This window comes from Cydia pomonella, chromosome 5 (assembly GCF_033807575.1).
Source record: "Cydia pomonella isolate Wapato2018A chromosome 5, ilCydPomo1, whole genome shotgun sequence".
Taxonomy (NCBI): Eukaryota; Metazoa; Arthropoda; class Insecta; order Lepidoptera; family Tortricidae; genus Cydia; species Cydia pomonella.
Window position 1 is genome coordinate 2,941,424 of NC_084707.1, and position 27,904 is coordinate 2,969,327.

Genomic DNA, 27,904 nt, shown 5'->3' on the forward strand with positions numbered 1-27,904 from the left:
TCTCCTTACATCTACCCTCCATAATAATTATCTGTGTGACTCCTGGCCAAGTTTTTTACATTTTTTTGCATTTTCTTCGAGAACAATCTTCACAACGCAAGTAGCACAACCCACGATTTTTGACCACCACACACATATGAAGAAAGGTTAAATACACTGTTTATAGTTCGTGCCATCCATGATGACGCGCAGATTTGTCAAATCTAACCTTTAATATCATGAGAATACAGTCAAGACACGCGTTTTCGTGAAAGACACGATCTGGCGTTGCTTAGGAACAATGCAAAGAGTCAAAGATAATTTACAGTATTTAATTAGTTGCCAGATTAAGTTTTCAATGACAACTAAATGCATGGGGAAATGTGGCGTTCCATTCTTAAAGGGTTAGGCTCCATGTGCATAAGGAGCCTTCTCTGATGGAAAGCCACAAATTAAAAGGAATTTATCATCCACAGTCGACGATTTTACATACTTCGATTCACATTCACACATTTCATACAGATCTTTTTTATTTAAGACTAAGGTAGAAGTACTAGTGCTCGACGCTGCACCAGTACTCGAGATGGGCACTTTATGTCAAAGTGACAAGGATTAAGTTCGAATACAGAAAAATCTTCGTTGTTCAAATTTAACCTTTATTTCCATGAAATAAAGTGCCCATGTCGGTGACTAGTGCAGCGTCGAGCACTAGTACTTCCACCTTATTCAAATGTATTTTTTTTTAAATCATTCCGATATTGCACTTAAAGTAAATATAACACTGGGAGATATAATCGAATTCACATTCACAAGTCATAACAAATACACTTACAAATATAAAAATATTTGAATAAATCATTATTCTTTGTGCAAAATAATACTAATTTGTCGGTGGTTGTTTAGTTTTCTTTTTATACTCTTAGCACGTTATGGTGTTTGAAAATAGTACCTTATGCGGTACGCATACGATTCAATATCGCATTGATATACGAAAATATCTACCTAATACATTATTTACGTACACATTCTATAGATCTCATGTAATATAGATTATATTAGAATCTTAAGAATAATTGCAATCGTCCATTTTATAACTTACCGTCAAAATCTAAAATAGATATTTTAATAGTATAATATTAATAATACGAGTATACTGAAGCATCCATACTTCTTGGACATAACGTATTTTAAAATAAATAGCTAGTTTTAGAGTTTCATGTCGGTTAGCGGTCTGTAACAGAAAAAACAAGAGTTTCAGGCTTTCAGTCATGTAGCTAAAATAGACATATTGTTTTAGTTTCTATGCAGATATATTCAAATCTTTATTTCTAAAAGGTTCGCTGGAAGAGATCCTTTAAAAGGGATAAGCTCGCCTTTGTACATATTCAGTGTAGGTATCTCCGGCCAAAAAAAGCCAAGGTATGTCACGCCAACAAATTTGTAAAGGTTTTGAGAAAAAAAATCTATCTACCTCGGTTGGAGATCTTTGTCCAGTATTTTGTGTCCCGTATTTGTTACGTACGGAGATCTCCGGTCATTTTAACTGCAGCCGAAAAGCAGTTTTATTAAAATCAAAATAAATCTACTTTTCGACTGCGAATTTATAAATATAATTTAATAAATCATTTATTTCAAGTAAGTTACACTTATATCTTGGTTAGTATAACTTAATTCTAAAATATGTAGTAGTACTAAAATACAAAATAATAATAATATTTAGTACATATCAAATCAAATCAAAATCAAAATCAAAAAGCTAAATATATATACTGAATATATCTATATACATTATTTTTCTTTAGCTGAGTACGGCACATGTAGCCGACTGCAGCGTAGCAAATAGGGGGAGTCCAGCCTGTCCCATATCATTTTCATGATGGGGTTGGGGCTGGCGCGTATCTGACGCACCAGGGATGCGGCCCTCTTGTTTTGGGTGCAAAAAAATTTGCTTGGGAGCCTGGGTAGATAGAGGTTTTTTTTTTACAGTTTGGTAGACGACAGGTTAATAAAACACGTGGGATAACTTATACGTTCCCAAGCAGGGCGTGCAAATCTCAGTGTCAGTGTATGAATTACTTTATACTCGTAGGATCGTATTGCACTGGTTGCTCGTCTTGTATAGTCGTAATTAGACATATCGGAGCGGCCGAAGTACACAAAAATATCTGAACACGCACTCGTCTAACACCTTGACAACAGAAGCGTGTTCAGATATTTTTAGTCGCTTGTTTCTTGGTTGGTAGTTGATGATGGTTGGTCGTTGGTTGGTTGGATTGGTTGGATCTAATAGCGACTGTAGAATGGAATGTTGTTACACTACTCACAGCAATGCAGACGATTAGTTGAATCCATAAGTTATGCCTGTAGCTTGTAGTCGGGCTTGCTGACGCCATTACTGTAAATAATAAAGTAGGTATTTTTCAAAATTTTTTGTTTTCACTCAAATAAATAGCTCTTGGTAATTTGACGTACGGTAATAGGGAATATTACGCGAAACTTTGCGTAGGGGGCGCCACTACCACAATTCATCATAATCTGAGGGTAGACCCGCGGTAGACTGCGAAACAAGAAAATCGAGATTTCGGTATCTAACCTCTCTATCACTCTTGCGTATTCGAGCGATGAAGAGTGCCGCGTGCGAGTGCGCGGGCAGCACGAGCGGCGCGTAGTTCCCGTTAGTACCTGAGCTGCGCCGCGTGCGAGTGCGCGGGCAGCACGAGCGGCGCGTAGTTCCCGTTAGTACCTGAGCTGCGCCGCGTGCGAGTGCGCGGGCAGCACGAGCGGCGCGTAGTTCCCGTTAGTACCTGAGCTGCGCCGCGTGCGAGTGCGCGGGCAGCACGAGCGGCGCGTAGTTCCCGTTAGTACCTGAGCTGCGCCGCGTGCGAGTGCGCGGGCAGCACGAGCGGCGCGTAGTTCCCGTTAGTACCTGAGCTGCGCCGCGTGCGAGTGCGCGGGCAGCACGAGCGGCGCGTAGTTCCCGTTAGTACCTGAGCTGCGCCGCGTGCGAGTGCGCGGGCAGCACGAGCGGCGCGTAGTTCCCGTTAGTACCTGAGCTGCGCCGCGTGCGAGTGCGCGGGCAGCACGAGCGGCGCGTAGTTCCCGTTAGTACCTGAGCTGCGCCGCGTGCGAGTGCGCGGGCAGCACGAGCGGCGCGTAGTTCCCGTTAGTACCTGAGCTGCGCCGCGTGCGAGTGCGCGGGCAGCACGAGCGGCGCGTAGTTCCCGTTAGTACCTGAGCTGCGCCGCGTGCGAGTGCGCGGGCAGCACGAGCGGCGCGTAGTTCCCGTTAGTACCTGAGCTGCGCCGCGTGCGAGTGCGCGGGCAGCACGAGCGGCGCGTAGTTCCCGTTAGTACCTGAGCTGCGCCGCGTGCGAGTGCGCGGGCAGCACGAGCGGCGCGTAGTTCCCGTTAGTACCTGAGCTGCGCCGCGTGCGAGTGCGCGGGCAGCACGAGCGGCGCGTAGTTCCCGTTAGTACCTGAGCTGCGCCGCGTGCGAGTGCGCGGGCAGCACGAGCGGCGCGTAGTTCCCGTTAGTACCTGAGCTGCGCCGCGTGCGAGTGCGCGGGCAGCACGAGCGGCGCGAGGCGCTCGGCGAAGCGCGCGTAGTTCCGCTCCAGCTCGCGCTGGTACTCGCGCTGGTCGCTGCCGATCAGGTTCTTGTTCTTCTTCAGGGCGTCGTGACATCTGAACAAAAAATATACATATAGTCATGCAAGTTTTTTTTGAAAGATAGTAATTGAATCTACTTCCTGTGACATACAAGATAGATACACACCTCAGTAAACGATACAGCTTAATGAAAAACAATTGATTACTGATAGAGCATACAATTTTTTCTAATCATCCTGATATCGATTGTATCCCGGAAACATACAAATTGTAAAAGTGAATGTGGCGCGTGTACCGCGAGTGATATAGAACATTGATTTCGTTATAGACCTACAGTTTCCTAATTTTAAATTTCGATGTACAATTGAAAAAATAATAATAGTGTAAACTTATAGTGTACATAACAAAAGCGTAAACGTATATATATATATATATATATATAGATTTCGCTGTAACTTAACATGATCTAATATCAAGGCCGTCCATGATCTAATAGTAAGGTCCCTCGACTCCCCTTCCTCGTTCTTCACCTTTCCAACTTGGATTTGCACAAGCAAGCAAATTATTGCGTCCGCACGCTCACTTAAAACTTAAATAAACTGTCTTATCACTAAAAAGTCCAAATCGTACGATCAATTCACAAAGAATAATTGCGCGTGCGCCGCGTCGAGTGCCACAGGTTCCCCGTCCGCCGGCCGAGCGGCGCCGCCCCGCGTCGCCCGCGCAGTACTCGCGCGCCGGGGCAACGCACGAAGTTGAATAGTATAGATTTCTCAAAAACTATTTATATTATTGAAAAATCGGCAGACGTAATTGAAGTCTACATCATTATTCATTATTGGTAAAAGTTTCATGTCTAAGTGTTGCATAGTAAGAGAGTTTATACGAATTTATAACTCGAGAAAAAGCTTCACAGAAAAATAATTTACTTGGGATACCAATTGTTTTCTAATTAGGTCTACGATAAATAATATCGTAGACCTAATTAGAAAACAATTGCCAAGATATAAAGATGTGTACAGAACTTATTGTTTATACAATGTTAAAGCATGCTTTAGCGACCTTTGTATTTTTTCTTATTTATTCATGTTAATTATAAGATGTAATGTTTTGAAAAGATGTGTCCCGCAGAGTTTCTTGCTGGTCCATATTGGGATACCCTCCTCCAATTGAGGAGGGATATAAATCTTCTTGGGTCAGAGGTGTAGGGCTAGAGACGGTGTAGCTTTATTTGACGTTTTTTTTTATACTACGTCGGTTGCAAACAAGCATACGGCCCGCCTGATGGTAAGCAGTCTCCGTAGCCTATGTACGCTACGGAGACTCCAGAGGAGTTACATGCGCATTGCCGACCCTAAACCCGCCCCCTCTCGTTGAGCTCTGGCAACCTTATTCACGTTCATAAGTGCATTGTAATATACCTACTTGAATAATAAAATATCTTTATCTTTATCTTAAAAACAGCAAATGTGGCCTGGTAGTCCCTAAACCTTAGTCTAGAAAGATTCAACCAAGTATATGAAGGTTTGTTATGTATATGAAAAATATGTGTCAAGAACGTGATAGCTAAAGTACGCGTAGATGAGGCTTGGCAGCCCCGTATATTAATCGGTAATTTTTTCCGTCTAGTGCGGCTGTAAAACTTCTTCATAATCCTGACAAGAACTGTTGATGGAGTCGCCATTAACGGATACTGATTGAAAACTCTAGTGCATAATCTCGTGACTTTACGATGTAAACATTATACTTTTTACATACTTTTTGGAGAAATCCTTGAAGGCCAATCTCAGCTTGTTGGTTAATCTCGTCGGCGGCTGCGAGCCGTCAGCCACCGGCGCCAAAAACACCTGAAACGTTTGAGTAGTTAAACTTGTGCAGATGTCACAGTTGTATGGTTTAAAGGATAAATACCGGCTGAAATACAACAGATGTCACAGTCGTATGGTTTTAGATATGGACAACAGCTGAAATAGCTGAAATGCCACAGATATTACAGTTGTATGGCTTTAGGGATAGCAGTCACTATCCGCAGCGGCTGTGTCTTATTGGTGTGTGTAACGATTTAGGTAAAGAAAAAGAGATTAGACTGGATCGGATCTTATATATTATTTAGAAGACATAAAGTAAGCAAAGTCTTATGAAACCCCTCGAAAGGGATCCCCGGCGGTAGGGCGGTGGGGAGGTAGGGCGGTAGGCAGGTAGGGCGGTAGGGAGATAGGGCGGTAGGGTGGTAGGGCGGTAAGGAGGTACGGAGGTAGGGCGGCAGGGCGGCAGGGCGGTACCTGCGCGAGCTCGAGCGGGCCCTGGTTGACGGTGGTGCCGATGCAGCCCTGCACCACCATCTGCAGGATCTTCGGGTCGGCCGGCTCCTGGCTCGTGGCCGCGGCCAGCTCGTTTATCTACAAACCAATACTACATTGTTGACCGAGGGATCAAATGGTGGAAACTATGTATTTTACATAAGAATTTAAAAAACCTATTTGGGTAGCAAAATGCTCTAAAGCAAAAACGTATCACTTTCTCCACACTCCATAGAACAAGAATGACCCACTTGTAGAGCATGACAAATGAAAACAAAATGTAATTTCTCATCGGCGCAACTAATATCTAATAGTTAACCTGTCCTCTACCCGGAACGGATATCTCCGGCCAAAAAAAATATCCATATACATTCGTCAAGGTTTTGAGAATCAAGCACCTCTCTATCTACCACGGCCAGAGATCTCCGTCCAGTTTTAGTATTTTGTGTCCCGTATTTGTTACGTACGGAGATCTCCGGCCATTTTAACCCCAGTCGAAAAGCAGTTTTATTATAATCAAAATAAAGCTGCTTTTCAATTGTGAATTTGCTCGGGTGCAAAAAAATCTGTCGTAACAAATCTGGGGACGCGCGGGAGACAAGGACGACACACAATAGGCCGGTAACCTCGGCCCCGGGTAGATACAGGGGTGTTGGTTTTACGGCTTGGTAGACGACAGGTTAAAGCAAGCGCATGATAAGTTGTCAGGGACGCGCTGCTCGTTCTTAGATGCCGAGCGAGCCGCATATACTACTAACCTTCTTTTGAATATCTTCAATGGCCACTTCGATCGGCGTGAGGATGATCTGTGTTCTAGCAACCACCTGTAATGAAATAATTCGTATATATCATATATACTTTGGCACACCGACTTTGTCATTAGAAAAAGGCGAGAGATTCAAATATTCTATGGGAAGTAAATCCTTTGCACCTATTTTTTTATAAATTTGCCGCCTTTTTCTACTAATAAAGTGGGTGTGCCAGAGTATTTTTTTTTTGTTGACAAACGCATGGCGCATCGCTCCCTCTCGCGGTCCATAGAATTCTGAGCATCTTTCGCCAGCATCAAATCTTGAGCAAGAAGAATGCTATTTCAGCTATTTAATTTCGACAATTTCACAAGTAAATTTATAGTTTCTCAACACATTCACTGCTAGGCGGGTCCTTTAGTAGGAGCTTTTCGCTACACACGGCTTTCCCGTGTTTCTTAACAAAAAACTTCTTAACAAAAAACAGTGTTCTACGACAGGAACAAAATGGCTTTAGGAAAAATAAATCCACAACATTGGCTTGTTTTGAACTCAACAATCAAATAACAGAATGCATAGATAAAGGTATTCCTGTTGGCGTAATATTTCTCGACATGTCAAAGGCATTTGACACGGTTTGTCATAAACGCCTCCTCCAAAAACTAGAAAAATACGGAATACGTGGACCAGTCTACTCCTGGATTGAAAGCTACCTAAATAATCGAGAGCAATGCACGGAAATCGCAAAAGTAATAAATGATCAGCGTTCTATCTTTCAGTCGTGTTATAAAGTAAATAAGTATGGCGTCCCGCAGGGTAGTATCTTAGGCCCCCTTTTATTTCTTGCTTATATTAACGATTTACCTGATTCAACAAAACATAGTTGTATATTATTTGTTGACGACACGACATTAGTAATTAAAGGAACAGACATAAATAATTTTGAAAATGAGATAAACACAGCTCTGCGAGATGTTATCGAGTGGTTAGAATCGAATAACCTTCAAATTAATGTAGACAAAACAAAATTTATGTTATTTAAATCATATCAATCTAGAATTCACCAAGTTGTAGTTAAACATAATTTGCAACAAGTCGAAGAAGTAACTAGCACTGTTTTTCTTGGTATGACACTCGACACACATTGTGGTTGGAAAGAACACGTAGACACGGTCTGTATAAAAATGAACAAATTCATGTTTGCTCTTTGGCGCATTAAGCGAACTGTTTCGTTCAAAAGTGCCTTATTAATTTATCACGGATACATTATGTCTATTCTACGATATGGTGTAATTATGTGGGGCAACTCGGTTAACGCCGATCGCGCTTTTGTGGCTCAAAAAAAATGCGTCCGTACCCTTTGCGGAGTAGACATACTTGAACCTTGTAAACCGTTATTTATTAAGCATAAACTACTATCCTTCCCTTGCCTCTATATTTACGAGATATGCATTTTTATAAAACTGTAAACATAGTGTAAATTTTAGCGACATCATAACGTGACGAACGCGTTTGCGTTAAGTCTCATTTTGTATAGGATTTTGAGTTTCCAAAACGTCCCGCTTGGCGCGCTCTTTCTAAATCCAATACAAAATGAGACTAAACGCAAACGCGTACGTCACGTTTCAAAATCGAATTTATTTACACTAGGGGTACAGAATATTGAACTATTCACCTTCATAGGAGACAAATAAACAACACGGTCACATACACGCTGTAGGTTAGCATTGCCAACTACTAGCAAGTTAGTACTTAGAAAAAAAAGCGCGTATTGTATGTGTGTATATTCAGTAAAATACCAGCTGAAATAAAGATATTGCCTATTAAAGAATTCAAAAAGACATTGTATAAAATACTAATTGACAATTGTTTTTACAGTATAAACGAATTTTTATTGCATACGTTTTAAATGTTAATTGATATCTGAAAATATTTTATAATTATTTCATCCTATTTTTTTTTTTTTTTTTTTTGTAATTTTAATATTTTCATGCTCTTGACTCCTCATTAAATTATTTCTTATTAGTTGATGTTAAATTATATTTAATCATATAAATATAATTTATTTTAATTGACCGAGTGATCTAATCAAGTTATCACTGACAACTGTTCACATGTCTACATGGACTGAATATATCATGGGACACAAAATGCTTGTAATTTAAGATCTTATGTTACCATATGTTCATTGTGAATAAACGATTTCATTTCATTTCATTTCATCGGTTATGCTGGCAGTAAATGTGTTTCAATGGTTGTTTAGTTTTATGTATGTAGTCTTAATCTCCTTTTTTTCGTATGCTTGTCTGTCTGTGTGTACGTGTATGCGCACCTTGACATATCTGGGGGCACGGCAGTGCCCCCACCAAGTCGAGCAAAAAAGCATCACAGCCGTACCATCCTTTTCTCGAAGCAATTCAGACCATTTTCGACCCCCTGTAACTTCGTTGTGGATAAAACTAGAAGACTGAAATTTTCAGTAACCATGCAGGCATTGTAAAGACACGGTATATTTCAAATTTCATTCAATTTGAACCAGTATTTTAAGAATTATAACGGGTCAAATTTCTTAATTTTGTCACTCACTGACTCACCGATCATCAAAATTCTAAGGCACTTCTAGCAGACCTAGAAGCTTGAAATTTGGAATATAAGTAGTGTTTGGTGTATGAATCAAGGAAAAACTAAAAAATCTAGAAAAGACCGCAAAGAAAATTAAGCCCATACAGCCAAGTCTTCAGTTAAATTTTTCAATATTGGCTTTATTCGTAACGATGTTTTATTTATGTTTTACGGCAGTTATTATTATTGCGTGCGAAGCCGCGGGTTTAAGCTAGTCCCATATAAATATAGGCGCATGGTAGTAAAATTCTTTAATGTTTTATATAAATATATTGAGACTTGGCCATCGCCTGAAAACACGTGTAAATTCAATCGCCTGAAAACACATGTAAATTCAATTATTTAGTGCGATGGCCAAGTCTCAATATATTTATATAAAACATTAAAGAATTTTAATATTGATATGCGTCACTATAAGATGCTGTTAATTATTACGTAACAACTTAATGCTTCGAGTACGGAGATTCCAGACACAATTGATTTTCAATTGTTATGGACCACGATCGTGGTCTTAGAGACTGGACGTATTAAGACAGAAAGTCGCTTAAGTAGAGACTGAATAAATTAATAACCGACTTGGTATTACATGGATCTCACAACTTTTTACCGCAGAACAACTGAGTTGCGAGACTTGGTTTTTTTGACAAGTATTGTTTTTGATGGGATCTGTCTGTCTGGCTCCGCAATGTCACCGTGTCTGTCTGCTAGTGTGTGTACCTGTATGCGTGTCTTGACGTAGGGGAGGTGGTGCGCGGTGGTGAGGTTGGTCTTGCGCTTGCACTGCTCCGCGATGTCGCCGTGTCTGTCTGCTTGTCTGTCTGTCTGCTAGTGTGTGTACCTGTATGCGTGTCTTGACGTAGGGGAAGTGGTGCGCGGTGGTGAGGATGGTCTTGCGCTTGCACTGCTCCGCGATGTCGCCTTGTCTGTCTGTCTGCTAGTGTGTGTACCTGTATGCGTGTCTTGACGTAGGGGAAGTGGTGCGCGGTGGTGAGGATGGTCTTGCACTTGCACTGCTACGCGATGTCGCCGTGTCTGTCTGCTTGTCTGTCTGTCTGCTAGTGTGTGTACCTGTATGCGTGTCTTGACGTAGGGGAAGTGGTGCGCGGTGGTGAGGATGGTCTTGCACTTGCACTGCTACGCGATGTCGCCGTGTCTGTCTGCTTGTCTGTCTGTCTGCTAGTGTGTGTACCTGTATGCGTGTCTTGACGTAGGGGAAGTGGTGCGCGGTGGTGAGGATGGTCTTGCACTTGCACTGCTACGCGATGTCGCCGTGTCTGTCTGCTTGTCTGTCTGTCAGTGTGTGTACCTGTATGCGTGTCTTGACGTAGGGGAAGTGGTGCGCGGTGGTGAGGATGGTCTTGCGCTTGCACTGCTCCGCGATGTCGCCGTGTCTGTCTGCTTGTCTGTCTGTCTGCTAGTGTGTGTACCTGTATGCGTGTCTTGACGTAGGGGAAGTGGTGCGCGGTGGTGAGGTTGGTCTTGCGCTTGCACTGCTCCGCGATGTCGCCGTGTCTGTCTGCTTGTCTGTCTGTCTGCTAGTGTGTGTACCTGTATGCGTGTCTTGACGTAGGGGAAGTGGTGCGCGGTGGTGAGGATGGTCTTGCGCTTGCACTGCTCCGCGATGTCGCCTTGTCTGTCTGTCTGCTAGTGTGTGTACCTGTATGCGTGTCTTGACGTAGGGGAAGTGGTGCGCGGTGGTGAGGATGGTCTTGCACTTGCACTGCTACGCGATGTCGCCGTGTCTGTCTGCTTGTCTGTCTGTCTGCTAGTGTGTGTACCTGTATGCGTGTCTTGACGTAGGGGAAGTGGTGCGCGGTGGTGAGGTTGGTCTTGCGCTTGCACTGCTCCGCGATGTCGCCGTGTCTGTCTGCTTGTCTGTCTGTCTGCTAGTGTGTGTACCTGTATGCGTGTCTTGACGTAGGGGAAGTGGTGCGCGGTGGTGAGGATGGTCTTGCGCTTGCACTGCTCCGCGATGTCGCCTTGTCTGTCTGTCTGCTAGTGTGTGTACCTGTATGCGTGTCTTGACGTAGGGGAAGTGGTGCGCGGTGGTGAGGATGGTCTTGCGCTTGCACTGCTCCGCGATGTCGCCGTGTCTGTCTGCTTGTCTGTCTGTCTGCTAGTGTGTGTACCTGTATGCGTGTCTTGACGTAGGGGAAGTGGTGCGCGGTGGTGAGGATGGTCTTGCGCTTGCACTGCTCCGCGATGTCGCCGTATCTGTCTGCTTGTCTGTCTGTCTGCTAGTGTGTGTACCTGTATGCGTGTCTTGACGTAGGGGAAGTGGTGCGCGGTGGTGAGGATGGTCTTGCGCTTGCACTGCTCCGCGATGTCGCCGTGTCTGTCTGCTTGTCTGTCTGTCTGCTAGTGTGTGTACCTGTATGCGTGTCTTGACGTAGGGGAAGTGGTGCGCGGTGGTGAGGATGGTCTTGCGCTTGCACTGCTCCGCGATGTCGCCGTGTCTGTCTGCTTGTCTGTCTGTCTGCTAGTGTGTGTACCTGTATGCGTGTCTTGACGTAGGGGAAGTGGTGCGCGGTGGTGAGGATGGTCTTGCGCTTGCACTGCTCCGCGATGTCGCCGTGTCTGTCTGCTTGTCTGTCTGTCTGCTAGTGTGTGTACCTGTATGCGTGTCTTGACGTAGGGGAAGTGGTGCGCGGTGGTGAGGATGGTCTTGCGCTTGCACTGCTCCGCGATGTCGCCGTGTCTGTCTGCTTGTCTGTCTGTCTGCTAGTGTGTGTACCTGTATGCGTGTCTTGACGTAGGGGAAGTGGTGCGCGGTGGTGAGGATGGTCTTGCGCTTGCACTGCTCCGCGATGTCGCCGTGTCTGTCTGCTTGTCTGTCTGTCTGCTAGTGTGTGTACCTGTATGCGTGTCTTGACGTAGGGGAAGTGGTGCGCGGTGGTGAGGATGGTCTTGCGCTTGCACTGCTCCGCGATGTCGCCGTGTCTGTCTGCTTGTCTGTCTGTCTACTAGTGTGTGTACCTGTATGCGTGTCTTGACGTAGGGGAAGTGGTGCGCGGTGGTGAGGATGGTCTTGCGCTTGCACTGCTCCGCGATGTCGCCGTGTCTGTCTGCTTGTCTGTCTGTCTGCTAGTGTGTGTACCTGTATGCGTGTCTTGACGTAGGGGAAGTGGTGCGCGGTGGTGAGGATGGTCTTGCGCTTGCACTGCTCCGCGATGTCGCCGTATCTGTCTGCTTGTCTGTCTGTCTGCTAGTGTGTGTACCTGTATGCGTGTCTTGACGTAGGGGAAGTGGTGCGCGGTGGTGAGGATGGTCTTGCGCTTGCACTGCTCCGCGATGTCGCCGTGTCTGTCTGCTTGTCTGTCTGTCTGCTAGTGTGTGTACCTGTATGCGTGTCTTGACGTAGGGGAAGTGGTGCGCGGTGGTGAGGATGGTCTTGCGCTTGCACTGCTCCGCGATGTCGCCGTGTCTGTCTGCTTGTCTGTCTGTCTACTAGTGTGTGTACCTGTATGCGTGTCTTGACGTAGGGGAAGTGGTGCGCGGTGGTGAGGATGGTCTTGCGCTTGCACTGCTCCGCGATGTCGCCGTGTCTGTCTGCTTGTCTGTCTGTCTGCTAGTGTGTGTACCTGTATGCGTGTCTTGACGTAGGGGAAGTGGTGCGCGGTAGTGAGGATGGTCTTGCGCTTGCACTGCTCCGCGATGTCGCCGTATCTGTCTGCTTGTCTGTCTGTCTGCTAGTGTGTGTACCTGTATGCGTGTCTTGACGTAGGGGAAGTGGTGCGCGGTGGTGAGGATGGTCTTGCGCTTGCACTGCTCCGCGATGTCGCCGTGTCTGTCTGCTTGTCTGTCTGTCTGCTAGTGTGTGTACCTGTATGCGTGTCTTGACGTAGGGGAAGTGGTGCGCGGTGGTGAGGATGGTCTTGCGCTTGCACTGCTCCGCGATGTCGCCGTGTCTGTCTGCTTGTCTGTCTGTCTGCTAGTGTGTGTACCTGTATGCGTGTCTTGACGTAGGGGAAGTGGTGCGCGGTGGTGAGGATGGTCTTGCGCTTGCACTGCTCCGCGATGTCGCCGTATCTGTCTGCTTGTCTGTCTGTCTGCTAGTGTGTGTACCTGTATGCGTGTCTTGACGTAGGGGAAGTGGTGCGCGGTGGTGAGGATGGTCTTGCGCTTGCACTGCTCCGCGATGTCGCCGTGTGCACGCCCGCCCACAGTGAACGGAGTCGCGTACATGAACCGCTCTGGAAATGGACATACTTGTTAATGTAAGTGAAAAAGTAAATTTCAATAATTTTAATATAAGTATAGGCGCGCGAAATGTTGATTGTTGATGATTTTCTTAAGTAAACTGTTTCAAAACCATTCATTCATACGCAAGCGCTGCGCCGCGACGCTCCGCAGGCTGCGCGACCGCCGCCGCGGTCTCCCGGCCGTCCTAGCCGACAGGTGGGACAGTGGCTTGATAAGGCACTGGTCTAGAATAGTTATTTAAGTTAACCTTAGTTGTATGTTTAACTTTTAAGTGTACAAATTTTCATACTAACAAAATATGCACCCAAACTGTACTCTGAAATAAATGCATATTTTTTTCTTTTTTTTTGTATAGGAGAAAAGGATTTGTGAGCTTTGGAAAAACAAATACGAATGAGATATATGTTTCTGGATGGAAAAGAATCAAACACTATCACAAGTTAAATTTCGACTCACTGATGTTATAGTTCCTCTCCGAGTGTGTGGTCCGCGTGCGTAGCTCGTGGGGCTCGAAGTAGGGCTCCACGTATGTGATCTGAATGTGAGCCTTATCTGCCGGTAACGTCGTAGGGTCCACGATATTGCTGTCCTTTATTATCACCACGTTTTCCACACCAAACCGCTGCCCGTAGAAGTTCTGTGGAAAATTTATTACTTTCAATCTTGAAAGTGCAATAAGTTATTGAAAGTGTGCAGGATCCTGTACAAACACACATGAAAATCACATTTTAAACTGTTTTTTTAAGCTTGGATATTTGGTGAGGAGTTGGACTTTAGCAGATTCAAAAAGTTAGCCCTTGTGTTGCCGCCCCGAATCCAACACATTTCGTGACGCAATGGTGACATTCGAATTTTTAAACGTCAAGTTTCGATAGAACACTTTTTCATACAGGAGGAGCTAAGAGGAATCGTTTCGTTACTTGCGTACCTTGAGCCGGCTCAATATCTGGGGCAGCTTGGTTGGTGCTCTTTGTAGATGAACTCCTCTCCGTGGAGCTGGAACTGCGTGTGGTAGGACACTCAGTATTCTCTGTGTGTGAACTCCCGTGTTACCTCTAGCCTGCTGAATATCTCGGGCAGCTTGGTAAGCGCGTGCTCCTTGTAGATGAACTCCTCGCCGTGCAGGTCGCCGAACAGAGCGCCGTAGAAGGACACTCTGAAGTAGGTGCCGAAGACGCGCTTGCCGTGTAGCTGGTCGATGCGGGTGAACGCTTCGTTTAGTTTTCTAGAAAAACGCAGTACGTCGGAAAATATTATTTTTCTTTACTGATGTTGTACTCAGCAGTTGCAAAGAACTAGATTTCGAGTCTCACAGTAGTGGATTTACCATTTTTCCTTTATTACAAAAAAAAAAAACAGACAAGTGCGAGTCGGACTCGTCCACCGAGGTGTCCGTACTTTTTTGTATTTGTTGTTATAGCGGCAACAGAAGTCATCTGTGAAAGCGGACAGATATTCAAACAGACGGACGGGCAGCGGTGTCTTAGTAATAGGGTCCCGTTTTACCCTTTGGGTACGGAACCCTAAAAATAATATTTTTCTGTTCACCAGTTGGGGCCACTGACAAGATGTTCTTCAGAAATTTCCCACTTCAAAATACTCGGCATACGGGACTTTATTTGCAAATTTTAATAAAATTCTAAAATAACATAACAAATTGTATTTAAAATATTGTTCACATCACGTATGAATAAAGCAAGTTACCCGTGTATATTAGCGAGCTTCTTATAGTCGCGGTGTTCTTCAGCAATGGGTATGAGCACCTTGTACACTTCGTTGACGGCTTCGTACATCCCCGCCGTCATCAGTTCACTCGCGGCATGCTCCAGCAACGCCTGCAACCGATAATGAACTTTATGTTCTCTGTGACAAGGGGGTTTTCCAGATCGAGAATGGAAAATGTGCGTGAGGTGGTGGTGCAGCGTGTCGGCGCAGGACTCGTCGAGCGCGTTGTGCGTGACCCTCTCCAGGAGGGGCCGTCTGCTCCACTAGTGCAGCACTCGTGCTAGCCTGGTACCTGCAGCTCGTGGTGCGTGAGGTGGTGGTGCAGCGTGTCGGCGCAGGACTCGTCGAGCGCGTTGTGCGTGACCCTCTCCAGGAGGGGCCGTCTGCTCCACTAGTGCAGCACTCGTGCTAGCCTGGTACCTGCAGCTCGTGGTGCGTGAGGTGGTGGTGCAGCGTGTCGGCGCAGGACTCGTCGAGCGCGTTGTGCGTGACCCTCTCCAGGAGGGGCCGTCTGCTCCACTAGTGCAGCACTCGTGCTAGCCTGGTACCTGCAGCTCGTGGTGCGTGAGGTGGTGGTGGCAGCGTGTCGGCGCAGGACTCGTCGAGCGCGTTGTGCGTGACCCTCTCCAGGAGGGGCCGTCTGCTCCACTAGTGCAGCACTCGTGCTAGCCTGGTACCTGCAGCTCGTGGTGCGTGAGGTGGTGGTGCAGCGTGTCGGCGCAGGACTCGTCGAGCGCGTTGTGCGTGACCCTCTCCAGGAGGGGCCGTCTGCTCCACTAGTGCAGCACTCGTGCTAGCCTGGTACCATGCAGCTCGTGGTGCGTGAGGTGGTGGTGCAGCGTGTCGGCGCAGGACTCGTCGAGCGCGTTGTGCGTGACCCTCTCCAGGAGGGGCCGTCTGCTCCACTAGTGCAGCACTCGTGCTAGCCTGGTACCTGCAGCTCGTGGTGCGTGAGGTGGTGGTGCAGCGTGTCGGCGCAGGACTCGTCGAGCGCGTTGTGCGTGACCCTCTCCAGGAGGGGCCGTCTGCTCCACTAGTGCAGCACTCGTGCTAGCCTGGTACCTGCAGCTCGTGGTGCGTGAGGTGGTGGTGCAGCGTGTCGGCGCAGGACTCGTCGAGCGCGTTGTGCGTGACCCTCTCCAGGAGGGGCCGTCTGCTCCACTAGTGCAGCACTCGTGCTAGCCTGGTACCTGCAGCTCGTGGTGCGTGAGGTGGTGGTGCAGCGTGTCGGCGCAGGACTCGTCGAGCGCGTTGTGCGTGACCCTCTCCAGGAGGGGCCGTCTGCTCCACTAGTGCAGCACTCGTGCTAGCCTGGTACCTGCAGCTCGTGGTGCGTGAGGTGGTGGTGCAGCGTGTCGGCGCAGGACTCGTCGAGCGCGTTGTGCGTGACCCTCTCCAGGAGGGGCCGTCTGCTCCACTAGTGCAGCACTCGTGCTAGCCTGGTACCTGCAGCTCGTGGTGCGTGAGGTGGTGGTGCAGCGTGTCGGCGCAGGACTCGTCGAGCGCGTTGTGCGTGACCCTCTCCAGGAGGGGCCGTCTGCTCCACTAGTGCAGCACTCGTGCTAGCCTGGTACCTGCAGCTCGTGGTGCGTGAGGTGGTGGTGCAGCGTGTCGGCGCAGGACTCGTCGAGCGCGTTGTGCGTGACCCTCTCCAGGAGGGGCCGTCTGCTCCACTAGTGCAGCACTCGTGCTAGCCTGGTACCTGCAGCTCGTGGTGCGTGAGGTGGTGGTGCAGCGTGTCGGCGCAGGACTCGTCGAGCGCGTTGTGCGTGACCCTCTCCAGGAGGGGCCGTCTGCTCCACTAGTGCAGCACTCGTGCTAGCCTGGTACCTGCAGCTCGTGGTGCGTGAGGTGGTGGTGCAGCGTGTCGGCGCAGGACTCGTCGAGCGCGTTGTGCGTGACCCTCTCCAGGAGGGGCCGTCTGCTCCACTAGTGCAGCACTCGTGCTAGCCTGGTACCTGCAGCTCGTGGTGCGTGAGGTGGTGGTGCAGCGTGTCGGCGCAGGACTCGTCGAGCGCGTTGTGCGTGACCCTCTCCAGGAGGGGCCGTCTGCTCCACTAGTGCAGCACTCGTGCTAGCCTGGTACCTGCAGCTCGTGGTGCGTGAGGTGGTGGTGCAGCGTGTCGGCGCAGGACTCGTCGAGCGCGTTGTGCGTGACCCTCTCCAGGAGGGGCCGTCTGCTCCACTAGTGCAGCACTCGTGCTAGCCTGGTACCTGCAGCTCGTGGTGCGTGAGGTGGTGGTGCAGCGTGTCGGCGCAGGACTCGTCGAGCGCGTTGTGCGTGACCCTCTCCAGGAGGGGCCGTCTGCTCCACTAGTGCAGCACTCGTGCTAGCCTGGTACCTGCAGCTCGTGGTGCGTGAGGTGGTGGTGCAGCGTGTCGGCGCAGGACTCGTCGAGCGCGTTGTGCGTGACCCTCTCCAGGAGGGGCCGTCTGCTCCACTAGTGCAGCACTCGTGCTAGCCTGGTACCTGCAGCTCGTGGTGCGTGAGGTGGTGGTGCAGCGTGTCGGCGCAGGACTCGTCGAGCGCGTTGTGCGTGACCCTCTCCAGGAGGGGCCGTCTGCTCCACTAGTGCAGCACTCGTGCTAGCCTGGTACCTGCAGCTCGTGGTGCGTGAGGTGGTGGTGCAGCGTGTCGGCGCAGGACTCGTCGAGCGCGTTGTGCGTGACCCTCTCCAGGAGGGGCCGTCTGCTCCACTAGTGCAGCACTCGTGCTAGCCTGGTACCTGCAGCTCGTGGTGCGTGAGGTGGTGGTGCAGCGTGTCGGCGCAGGACTCGTCGAGCGCGTTGTGCGTGACCCTCTCCAGGAGGGGCCGTCTGCTCCACTAGTGCAGCACTCGTGCTAGCCTGGTACCTGCAGCTCGTGGTGCGTGAGGTGGTGGTGCAGCGTGTCGGCGCAGGACTCGTCGAGCGCGTTGTGCGTGACCCTCTCCAGGAGGGGCCGTCTGCTCCACTAGTGCAGCACTCGTGCTAGCCTGGTACCTGCAGCTCGTGGTGCGTGAGGTGGTGGTGCAGCGTGTCGGCGCAGGACTCGTCGAGCGCGTTGTGCGTGACCCTCTCCAGGAGGGGCCGTCTGCTCCACTAGTGCAGCACTCGTGCTAGCCTGGTACCTGCAGCTCGTGGTGCGTGAGGTGGTGGTGCAGCGTGTCGGCGCAGGACTCGTCGAGCGCGTTGTGCGTGACCCTCTCCAGGAGGGGCCGTCTGCTCCACTAGTGCAGCACTCGTGCTAGCCTGGTACCTGCAGCTCGTGGTGCGTGAGGTGGTGGTGCAGCGTGTCGGCGCAGGACTCGTCGAGCGCGTTGTGCGTGACCCTCTCCAGCAGCGCGGCGCCGCGGCCGCGCGCGTTCATCTGCTCCGCCACGAGCGCCGCGCCGTGCACCAGGCACATGCCCGCCTCGGTGTGGTTCGAACGCTGTCGAACAAATGTACGGTCAGCTGCTGAGAGACTTGTGCACAAATCACGCGAGGTTCGATAGGGGTGGGGGTCACGAAAAAAGCACGACAGATCACGTTGGGGGAGGGGGGTTATAAGGAGATCTCACGTGTATTTTGCTACAGTGAACGAAGCTAAGAAAAAATATCTACTAAGAGAAGTCCAGCATCTCGGGGTCCTGAACTGCATACTGACCTCCATATGTTTCTGCGCCATGTTGTTGAGCCACGTGAGCCTGAGGTCCGGGCTGTGCTGGTACCCTCGCGCGATGCGGTGCATGAGGTCCAGCAGCATCTCCGGGTCCTCTTGGAACTCCTTCATCTTCACCGTATCGGACAGGATCATGTGTAGGTTGAACACGAGGTCCTTCACCTGTAATTTTTGGGGTTTAAGATTCCGTATAAAGTTCGGGTCACTATTAAAATTCGTCCAAACTAATTCTACACTGACTTGGCAGCGAGAGTGTGGCAGTAATACTATCAGGCATCATATTTTCATAGGAATATGAAATGGTACTCCTACACTCTGTCGCTTGCCAAGAATATATATAATTAATTTGGTCGGGTTCTAGTAGTGACGTGAAGTTTAAAAAAAATAGGTAAATAATACATAATTATAATCAGTTTTTGAATTAATAATTTTTGAATTACACCTTGCAAAATTATATTCAAATGATTTAAATTAGTACAAAGTCTACCATAAGAAATTAAAATATTTTAGGTATTGCGATCATGCGTACAAAGTAAAATGACGTGGAATTTATTTTCGAGTGCTTTATACCGACACCAAGGACGAATACACATATGTAAAATATATTTTATGATCTTCGGGGCTTATTTACAAAATGAATACGAAACAAACACAGAGCACAAAAATAACACAAACAATGTTTTTTTTTTTTAATATTATTTATTTAATGTGTTCTAGAAAAAAAAAAACAAAAAGCATTTATTTCGTTAAATAGTATACAACATAACACATTCATGGTTGGGACTTCCTAGTAAGTATGTATAATACCTGTGACAGGGGTGTAGGGGGGAGTAGTCACGCGGGTTCAGGTGTGCGGCGCTGAGCCAGCGGGCTCACTCCCTCAAGTCTATCATACGCGTCCCCGTCGTCTATGGCTCTGCCGCCGCAGGCCATGGACGAACCCATCCCACTTGTAGGGTGGGTCGCACACCCTGGTAATGCTGGTGGTCGGTCGGGCGTCGCACGTTCCATCTGCCCCGGACCACCAGTAGCCGAGTATGAAGGCGACGTCATAACCCACGAGGACCTAAAAACCCGAAGGGGGTATGACACACTCTGGAGTTTCCTGTAGAACATGGCTGGCAATTTGGTTTCGATCTAATTGGCAGCTATGTTTTATGGATCTCCCGGTTCCGCTTAGGGAGTAGGTGACCTAGGCGGACTACACATCACCTACCTGCGTTTGTCCTGCGCAGTAGAGCGCCGTCAGCGGGGATGCAGGAGTCCTAGGGGCCGAGGCCCGCAGGGGGTCGGGGTTAGTTATCCCCTGTGGGCCAATATGCCCTTTTTGGTCCGAATTTCCGGCGAAACGGTGGCCCTGCAACTAGCCACTGCAGGGTAATGGACACGCGTCCCGTACGGTCGAGGTGGTACGGTCCGCAGGCGAGGTGTGGGGAGGGGCGTCCTCTGGGAGGATGCCTGGGGCTCGGCCATGCTGACGGGGCAAGGGCGCGTGGAACCACTGGAGGAGATGGGATCGTCTCTTCCAGCCACGTGTCTGCAGCTCCCGATGTCGCGCAGGAGAACCAACTCAACACACCTATACCTCTTGGGTATTCCTGGTGTCCAAAGTGACATCCCCAAAGGTGCGGGCTCCATGGAGGGTGGGAAGCTCGAGAGGTGAAAACAAGCAAAAGGAACAATGGATGAACCAAGATCCCAAACCCCAACACCGGAGGGAGACGGAGCAGCTTCGGCTGTACCGGGAACCTCCACCCAACACACCACACCACAGGGTCAAGGAGCTGTTTCGACAGTTCCTCCCTCCTTAACACGTGCCTACAGGGAAGCACAAGCAACCCTGGCAGGCAACAACACACACGATGGTGGAGCTGTTCCGACAGTTCCGCCACACACCACACCACACAAAACACACACACACCGTGGCGGCGCAGTCTCGACAGTACCGCCATGCAAGGGACAGTCCGCACCAGGTGGGAGAGCCGCCGGGAAACCGAAGGCACGTAAACCTGATGCGTTGACGCCCAGAGCAGCAGGCCCGGTGCTCCAGAGTACTGCGCCTCCACTACCGACACCGGGGACATCCAAGGGTGCCATACCGAAGGGAGGGAAACCCCCCGCCAAGGTAAAGCGCACCCAGCCCCTACTACCAACACCGGGGACATCCACGGGTACCATTCCAACGGGAGGGAAACCCCCCGTATCGGAAAAGCGTACCCGGCCCCTACCTCCAGCACCGGGGACATCCAGGGGTGCTGTTCCAACAGGGGGAAAACCCCCTGTTACGGAGCAGGACCCGGTGATTGAACCGGTGCAGGTGGTGTTGGACCCTATCTCTGCCCAGCTGGAGGCTGGCTGGACCGTACACGAGTCCAGGAAGGCGCGGAAGCGAAAGCCCGGTAAACGGGCTGAACTTCCTGTGCCCCCGCCTCCACCTGTTACAGCCGCGGCTAAGCCGCACAAGCGTAACAGGAAGCAACGGCAGAGATACAGAAGGGCCCAAGCGGCCCTGAACAACACCGCCCCGGAGCCCCAACAAGGCGCCCCTGGAAAGGATGGGGAGCGGGCAGCAGCTGGCCCACCAGCAGCAAACCGCGCCCCCCTCCAGGGGAAAGGGGCGAAAGGAACCAGGGCCGAGGGTGGGAGTAACCAAGGGGCCCGGTCGTCTGCCAAGAGGGCTCGTCTTGACGAGACCATATCTCCCAGGGGCGAGCCTAAGAGGCAGAAGACTGGACCGCGAGGTGAAACCCCCCATGCCGACTATGCGGAGGCTGCAAAGGCGGACCTACTGATGGCAGTGACCACTGCCACCTCGGGACACCTGAGCCCGCAACAGTCGGAGGAGGTCCAGAGGCAACTGCTAGCCCTGCTCTCACAGGAGGCAAAGCAGCCGACCGAAAGCCTTCCCGCGGGACCGATCTTCAGGGGCAAGCCTACCTGGGCTAATGGCTCCTTGAGATTGTGGTGCGAGGATCAGGCTACGCTAGCATGGCTCAAGCGCAGCGTGGCCACCATCACCCTCGATAAGGGGGAGAAGGTGGTGGTCAGGCGCCTCAGCGAGGTGCCAAAGCGAGTACGATGCGGCATCCTGTTCCCGGGCGTCTGGAAGGACTTTGGCGAAGTAGGCCGAGCCCTTCGGTACCAGAACCCGTGGGCGGAAATAGACCGCTGGCTACTCAACCGGCGCGAGGTGCAGGGAACGGAAACGTTCGCTGTCGTCAGCGTGCCGGAGACAGTGGTGCAACCCTTGGTGGACCGCGGGCGCCGACTTGGCTTTATGCTGGGGTCGGTGTACGTGAAGTTCGAGGGGGCACGAGGAAAATTCAGGGAGCAGCCGCCCCCTGTTAGCACTGTCGCCACAGGTGGCGAAGCCGCTGCACCGTCCGAGCCCATGGACACTTCCGGGGCGACGCAGGAACCCATGGACGAAGTCCAGGTGCCTGAGTCGCAAGCTCCAGCGCAACCTCCCTCCGTCTCCGAGGAGAACGAAGAAGAACTTCTTCGTGACTCCTCGGAGAGTGAGGGGGAATGCGCGCAGGGGCTAGGGAAGTTGGCCATCGACAAGGAGGAGGAGGAGCCGATGTCGGCGGAGGAGGGTGATCCTTGTGAAGGAACTCCCTTCGCCCATTGGTAAATTCCTCCAAGCCAACCTCCACCACAGCGAAACGGCGACGGCGCAGATCCGGAAGTGGTTGGAGGACAACACAACAGCCGTAATTCTGATCCAGGAGCCGTGGGTCAGAAGGGGCTCTGTCTGCGGACTCCGCAACTTAGGAGGTAAGCTAACAGTCTACTCGGGCCCGGACAACCCCCGGGCTTGCATCTACACAACCAATAACATACATGCGCAACCTCTAACGAGCTTCTGTTCCAGAGACCTGTGCGCTATAAAACTGCACGGGGCGCAAGACTCCAGCCTGCAGGAGGTGGTAGTAGCCTCTGTGTATATGCCGGAGGCTGAAGAACCACCACCGCACGACATGGCAAGGCTGGTCAACTACTGTGAAGAGGCAGGGCTCGAGCTCATCGTGGCCACCGACTCGAACGCGCATCACCCCCTATGGGGGATGGAAGCAGGTAACGAGAGAGGTAAGAAGCTCGTCGAGTACCTATTCACTACAAACCTCAACCTCCTTAACACAGGTTCAGAACCGACATTTGTAAACAGACGCAGCAGGACAATCATTGACCTGACCCTAGCAACCGAAAAAGCATCGAGACTAATCTCGGGCTGGCATGTATCGAAGGAGGTATCGTGCTCAGACCACAGGTGGATTCGATTTGACATTCAGGTAGAAACACGAGCAGCAGTGCCCAGGCGGAACCCACGCAAGATGAATCGTGACCTTTACACGGTGCGATTGTCTACAACATTGAAACAGCTGGAGGGTCCCCTTAGAATAGAAGGCACAGCGGGCATAGAGGAACAGGTAAGCATTCTCACGAGCACCATTCTGGATTGCTACCATCAAGCATGCCCCTTATCGACCCCACCGACCAGAAGCAGAGGGAAAAACAACTGGTGGGGACCTGAGCTGGAGAGACTCAGGGGCAAGATGAGGAGGCAACTGAACAGAGCTATGAACACAGGCGCTGACGAGGACTGGGACAACTATAAGTCCACCAAGGCCAAATACAAAAAACGTCTCAGGTACAGAAGCACAAACTCTTGGCGCAAATTCTGTACAGACATCGAGACCACCACGCAGGCCAACAGGGTAAGGAAGGTCCTCTCCACCAACTCGACCATAACCTTAGGATCCCTGCGTAAGCCAGACAACTCTCTCACAAACTCACCGGAGGAGGCGGAACGGGTCCTAGTGCAAACGCACTTCCCGGACTGCGTGATATCGCACCCAGTAAGTTGGAACGAGAGGGAGACAACCACCCCGACGGAAGGCGAGTGGCTACAGACTTATGAGGTAATCAGCCCGCAGCGCACGCAGTGGGCCCTAAACAGCTTTGACTCCTTCAAATCTCCAGGTATGGATGGGATCTTCCCTGCGCTTCTTAAATGGGGCGGGAAGCATCTCACTCTGAAGCTGACCATCGTTCTGCGCGCCTGTCTGGCACACAGATACGTGCCGAAGCAATGGAGGGAGGTCAAGGTTATCTTCATACCGAAACCAGGTAAAAGCGACTACTCGGACCCCAAATCCTTCAGGCCCATCAGTCTGACCTCTTTCATGCTGAAAACATTAGAGAGGTTGTGTGACAGGTACCTTAGGGAGAGGGTGCTAATTAATGTGCCCTTGCATCCAAACCAACATGCCTATAGCCCTGGCAAATCTACAGAATCGGCACTTCATGCAGTGGTAAGTAAGATTGAGGTGGCGATCAAGAACAGATCCATGTGTTTAGGAACCTTCATAGACATAGAAGGGGCTTTCGACAGGACCAGGTTCAGCAGCATTACAGCAGCACTGGTAAGACATGGCGCGAATGCAGTTATGACAGAATGGATAAACAACATGTTGAGCCAGCGAACCATCAAACTCGGGACGGGCGAAACACAACAAGCATTAGTGGCAAAAGGATGCCCCCAAGGAGGAGTCCTATCACCACTACTATGGAACCTGGTGGTGAATGACCTGATCACCACACTAAATAACAATCACTATTACACAATCGGCTATGCTGACGACATAGTGATACTGACGAGCGGCAATCATTCAGGTACGGTATGCGATGTTACCCGCTCTGCACTAGCCATCGTGGAGCGCTGGTGTATTAACAACGAACTCTCAGTCAATCCCAACAAAACTGAGCTGGTTATGTTCACCAACAAACGCAACTTGGGAAACTTCTGCCTTCCCAAACTGTTCAACACTGAACTCCAACTATCTGCAGAGGTAAAGTATTTAGGGGTAATACTTGACAGCAAATTGAATTGGAGTAATCACTTAAACGGCAAAATTGACAAAGCCACAGTCGTATTCTGGCAATGTCGTAGAATGGTGGGTAGAACCTGGGGGCTAACCCCCAAGATAACTCTATGGCTTTACCAGGCAGTCATACGACCAATAATAAGCTACGGTGCAATAGTCTGGTGGCCACGCACCAAACTATCCACAGTTGAAGCTAAACTACAACGACTCCAGAGGTTGGCCTGTTTGGCGACTACGGGCTGCATGAGGACAACACCAACCGCGGCCCTGGAAGCTTTACTGGGCCTGCCGCCGCTGCACCTCTTTATACAACAGGAAGCGCTAGCTTCGGCGGTACGTCTCAAAAAATCGAATCTCTGGAGACCACCCAGGGTACCACACACCGAGATCCTCTACGAGGCGATAGGTAAGGAACCGCTAATAGAAGCGGTGACTGACAGGATACCCAGGCAATACATCTTCGACAAGAAATACAAGATACAGTTACACGAAGAACCTCGTGAAGGACTTAACCCGAGAGAGCTGAGAATCTTCACGGATGGATCAAAGACAAGGTCAGGCACTGGCGCGGGAGTATTCTCAGAGGACCTAAACATACATATCTCAACACCACTAGGCGCCCACAACACAGTCTTCCAGGCGGAATGTATGGGCATCATAATGGCAGCACACGCAATCGTCTCAAGGAAAGTAGAGGACTACCCCATCCGCATACTCTCTGACAGTCGGTCAGTACTGCAAGCTCTGCAAAGTTATACTTTGACCTCAGGGCTAATCTACGAATGCCACAAGGCTCTGTCAGAGGTAAGCACCACCACCAGCGTAACTCTGCAGTGGATTAAGGGACACAGCAACTCGCGAGGGAACGATGCAGCCGACATATTGGCGAGAGGTGGCTCGGAACTGAGGGTGGCAGGACCGGAGCCAATCGTACCTCTGCCTTATGCCTGGCTCCGGAACATGCTGAGATGCAACACCAAGGTAAAACACCAACAGTACTGGTCTAACCTAGGCACGTGCAGGCAGGCGAAGGAGGCCCTCCCGACAATCGACCCCGGTTTGTCGAGGAGGCTGAGACAGCTGAAGAGGCCACAGCTCCGGCTTTTGACTGGGGCCATAACCGGCCACGCCCCACTAAACAAACACCTATTAACCCTACGTGTTACAGATAGCCCCCTCTGCAGAGCGTGCATGGAGGAGGAGGAGACAGCCGCCCACGTCATTCTTGAATGCCCAGGGGTGGCAGAATACCGGGCACAATACCTCGGTTCCCCGGGGTCTCTCCCAGAAGTCGTCGGCAACATCAAGGGTCTGCTGGGCTTCCTGGTAGAGTTGGGTTGGCAGGAGTAGTGCCGTCAACCCACCATCACGCAAAATAGGCGCGAATTGCGACGTCGAGTTGCGGAAACCCAGCCCGCGAATACGAATAACGAATAACGAAAATACCTGTGACAGGAAGCCCCGCTCTTCTACATTTGTCTAGTACATTTGTACACGGTTAACGACAATAAAGTCTAACATTGTGCAAACAAAAATTGCATTTGTCTTCATGACCTTACATAATTATTATATGTTGAATAAAAAATCGTGCTATAGACAAAGGTAATTCAATAGTTTATAACAAATGCTTATGTCTCGGTTCATGCGGATAGTAAAAAGGAGTGAACTTCGATAAAAATTTACAAACGAAGGGGTCAAGTCGACTTACACCATCGCTATCGTCCCCATCTGTACCCTGTATGAATTATACCATCAGTTATATCAGTATTGTATGTTTGTATATGTTACACCTCCGAATATTGTAATGGGACCGTGGAGACCTTTTACATCTCCAAACCTAATGTATTAACCGTGGAGACTATACGTCTCAGTAGTCTAAAACTGACTTATTCGATACATACTAGTTATGTATTCTGTAGCATTCGTTTCTAAGGCTGTTAGCTTAACAGTCCTGACGCGAACATTTATTTCATATAATTTCATTTTGACGCTTGGAGAGCCTTTACACCTCCAAATCTTATTAGTTATAGTACTTTACTGTGACCTTGGGGCCCTTTTATATCTCCAAATTTAATGTTTTATTAACCATGGAGACTAAAATGTTATACTGTAGTAATTATTTATTTTGAAATTATTATAAAGTATGTGTACCCAGGCATTGGCTGTTGTATTTATAAATGTTGTTATGTATTTTTCATATCACTGTATGATATCACAATGAATGACGGAAGACCCACGTCAAGATCCTTAGGTGGTATCTTGTTATTAATAAGTTGATTTGAGACCTTTTCAGTGACGCTTAATAATAAATTGATTCTGTCTCATGTAATACCTAAATTTAAGCGTTTTTTAATCGATTTCTTCTATTTTATTCTATAAATGTTGTATTGATTTGTGAAAGAGCTCTTGAAGCCTACTTACAGAATATTTTTTAGATTAATACACTTGCTGTGCCCGCCCACCGCCTCCGTAAGGTTAGCAGTAGTAGAACTGTACACGTTTTTATAACAAAGTTCCCACTGATATAGTGAATTTGCCACTTATCAAATTTAAGTCACATGTTAAGAGCAGTTTAATAAGTAAAGCGTACTATACTGTTAATGATAGGTGATAAAGATGCCTTTAAGCCAGTAAGAACCATAAGAGTACTAGTGTCCAGTAGAACTGAGGCAAGAGACCATCATGTTGTCGCTTGATTAAACTGTTTTAGTTAATTTTAAGTGTTGGGCACTTAGAGACCTTATACACCTGTAAGATGTTATTTTATTTTTAATTTATTTTATATTGTAAGATACCTATACCTATTTTAAATTATTCTGACATTTAGAGACCTTTACATCTCTAAGTAATTTTAAATTTAAGTTTGTAATTTAGTTTTATAAGTGATAAAGATGCCTTTAAGCCAGTAAGAACCATACTACTGAGACAAGAGACCATCATGTTCTCGCTTGATTATACTGTTTTAGTTAATTTTAAGTGTTGGGGACTTAGAGACCTTATACACCTGTAAGATGTAATTTTATTTTAATTGATTTTATATTGTAAGATACCTATACCTATTTTTAATTATTCTGACATTTAGAGACCTTTATATCTCTTTATAAGTAATTTTAAATTTAAGTTTGTAATTTTGTTATTTACAGGCATACTCCTTACGGATATTATATTATCGCGTTTATGTGGCGCT

The 27,904-nt window shown here is 49.0% G+C and overlaps 2 protein-coding genes across 2 annotated transcripts in view; one reads left to right on the forward strand and one right to left on the reverse strand.

The window, feature by feature from the left end:
* Positions 1-1,946: 1,946 nt before the first annotated feature.
* The window catches only part of LOC133518498 (dedicator of cytokinesis protein 7), an 83,716-nt gene continuing 57,758 nt past the window's right edge, over positions 1,947-27,904 (reverse strand). Inside the window, exons 30-40 of the mRNA XM_061852216.1 lie at positions 18,815-18,991; positions 18,425-18,598; positions 15,166-15,296; positions 14,515-14,686; positions 13,918-14,098; positions 13,324-13,451; positions 6,646-6,711; positions 5,870-5,986; positions 5,346-5,434; positions 3,516-3,662; positions 1,947-2,374 (exon numbers count right to left, since the gene is read on the reverse strand). Coding sequence (XP_061708200.1) covers positions 2,335-2,374; positions 3,516-3,662; positions 5,346-5,434; positions 5,870-5,986; positions 6,646-6,711; positions 13,324-13,451; positions 13,918-14,098; positions 14,515-14,686; positions 15,166-15,296; positions 18,425-18,598; positions 18,815-18,991 — 1,422 coding nt within the window. The 3' untranslated portion in view covers positions 1,947-2,334. The remainder of the gene's footprint in view (positions 2,375-3,515; positions 3,663-5,345; positions 5,435-5,869; positions 5,987-6,645; positions 6,712-13,323; positions 13,452-13,917; positions 14,099-14,514; positions 14,687-15,165; positions 15,297-18,424; positions 18,599-18,814; positions 18,992-27,904) is intronic.
* On the forward strand, positions 22,284-26,166 carry LOC133518497 (uncharacterized). The gene is made up of 2 exons (XM_061852215.1): positions 22,284-22,918; positions 25,886-26,166. The coding sequence occupies exons 1-2, from the start codon at positions 22,777-22,779 to the stop codon at positions 26,065-26,067; spliced, it is 324 nt and encodes a 107-aa protein (XP_061708199.1). The 5' UTR covers positions 22,284-22,776; the 3' UTR covers positions 26,068-26,166.

Excerpts from the sequence above, each read along its gene's own strand:
- LOC133518497 (XM_061852215.1), top strand. The coding sequence starts at position 22,777 with ATGCCGGAGGCTGAAGAACCACCACCGCACGACATGGCAAGGCTGGTC. Across the intron at positions 22,919-25,885 it reads GGAAGCAGGTAACGAGAGAG|ATAGCCCCCTCTGCAGAGCG; the intron begins GTAAGAAGCTCG and ends TACGTGTTACAG.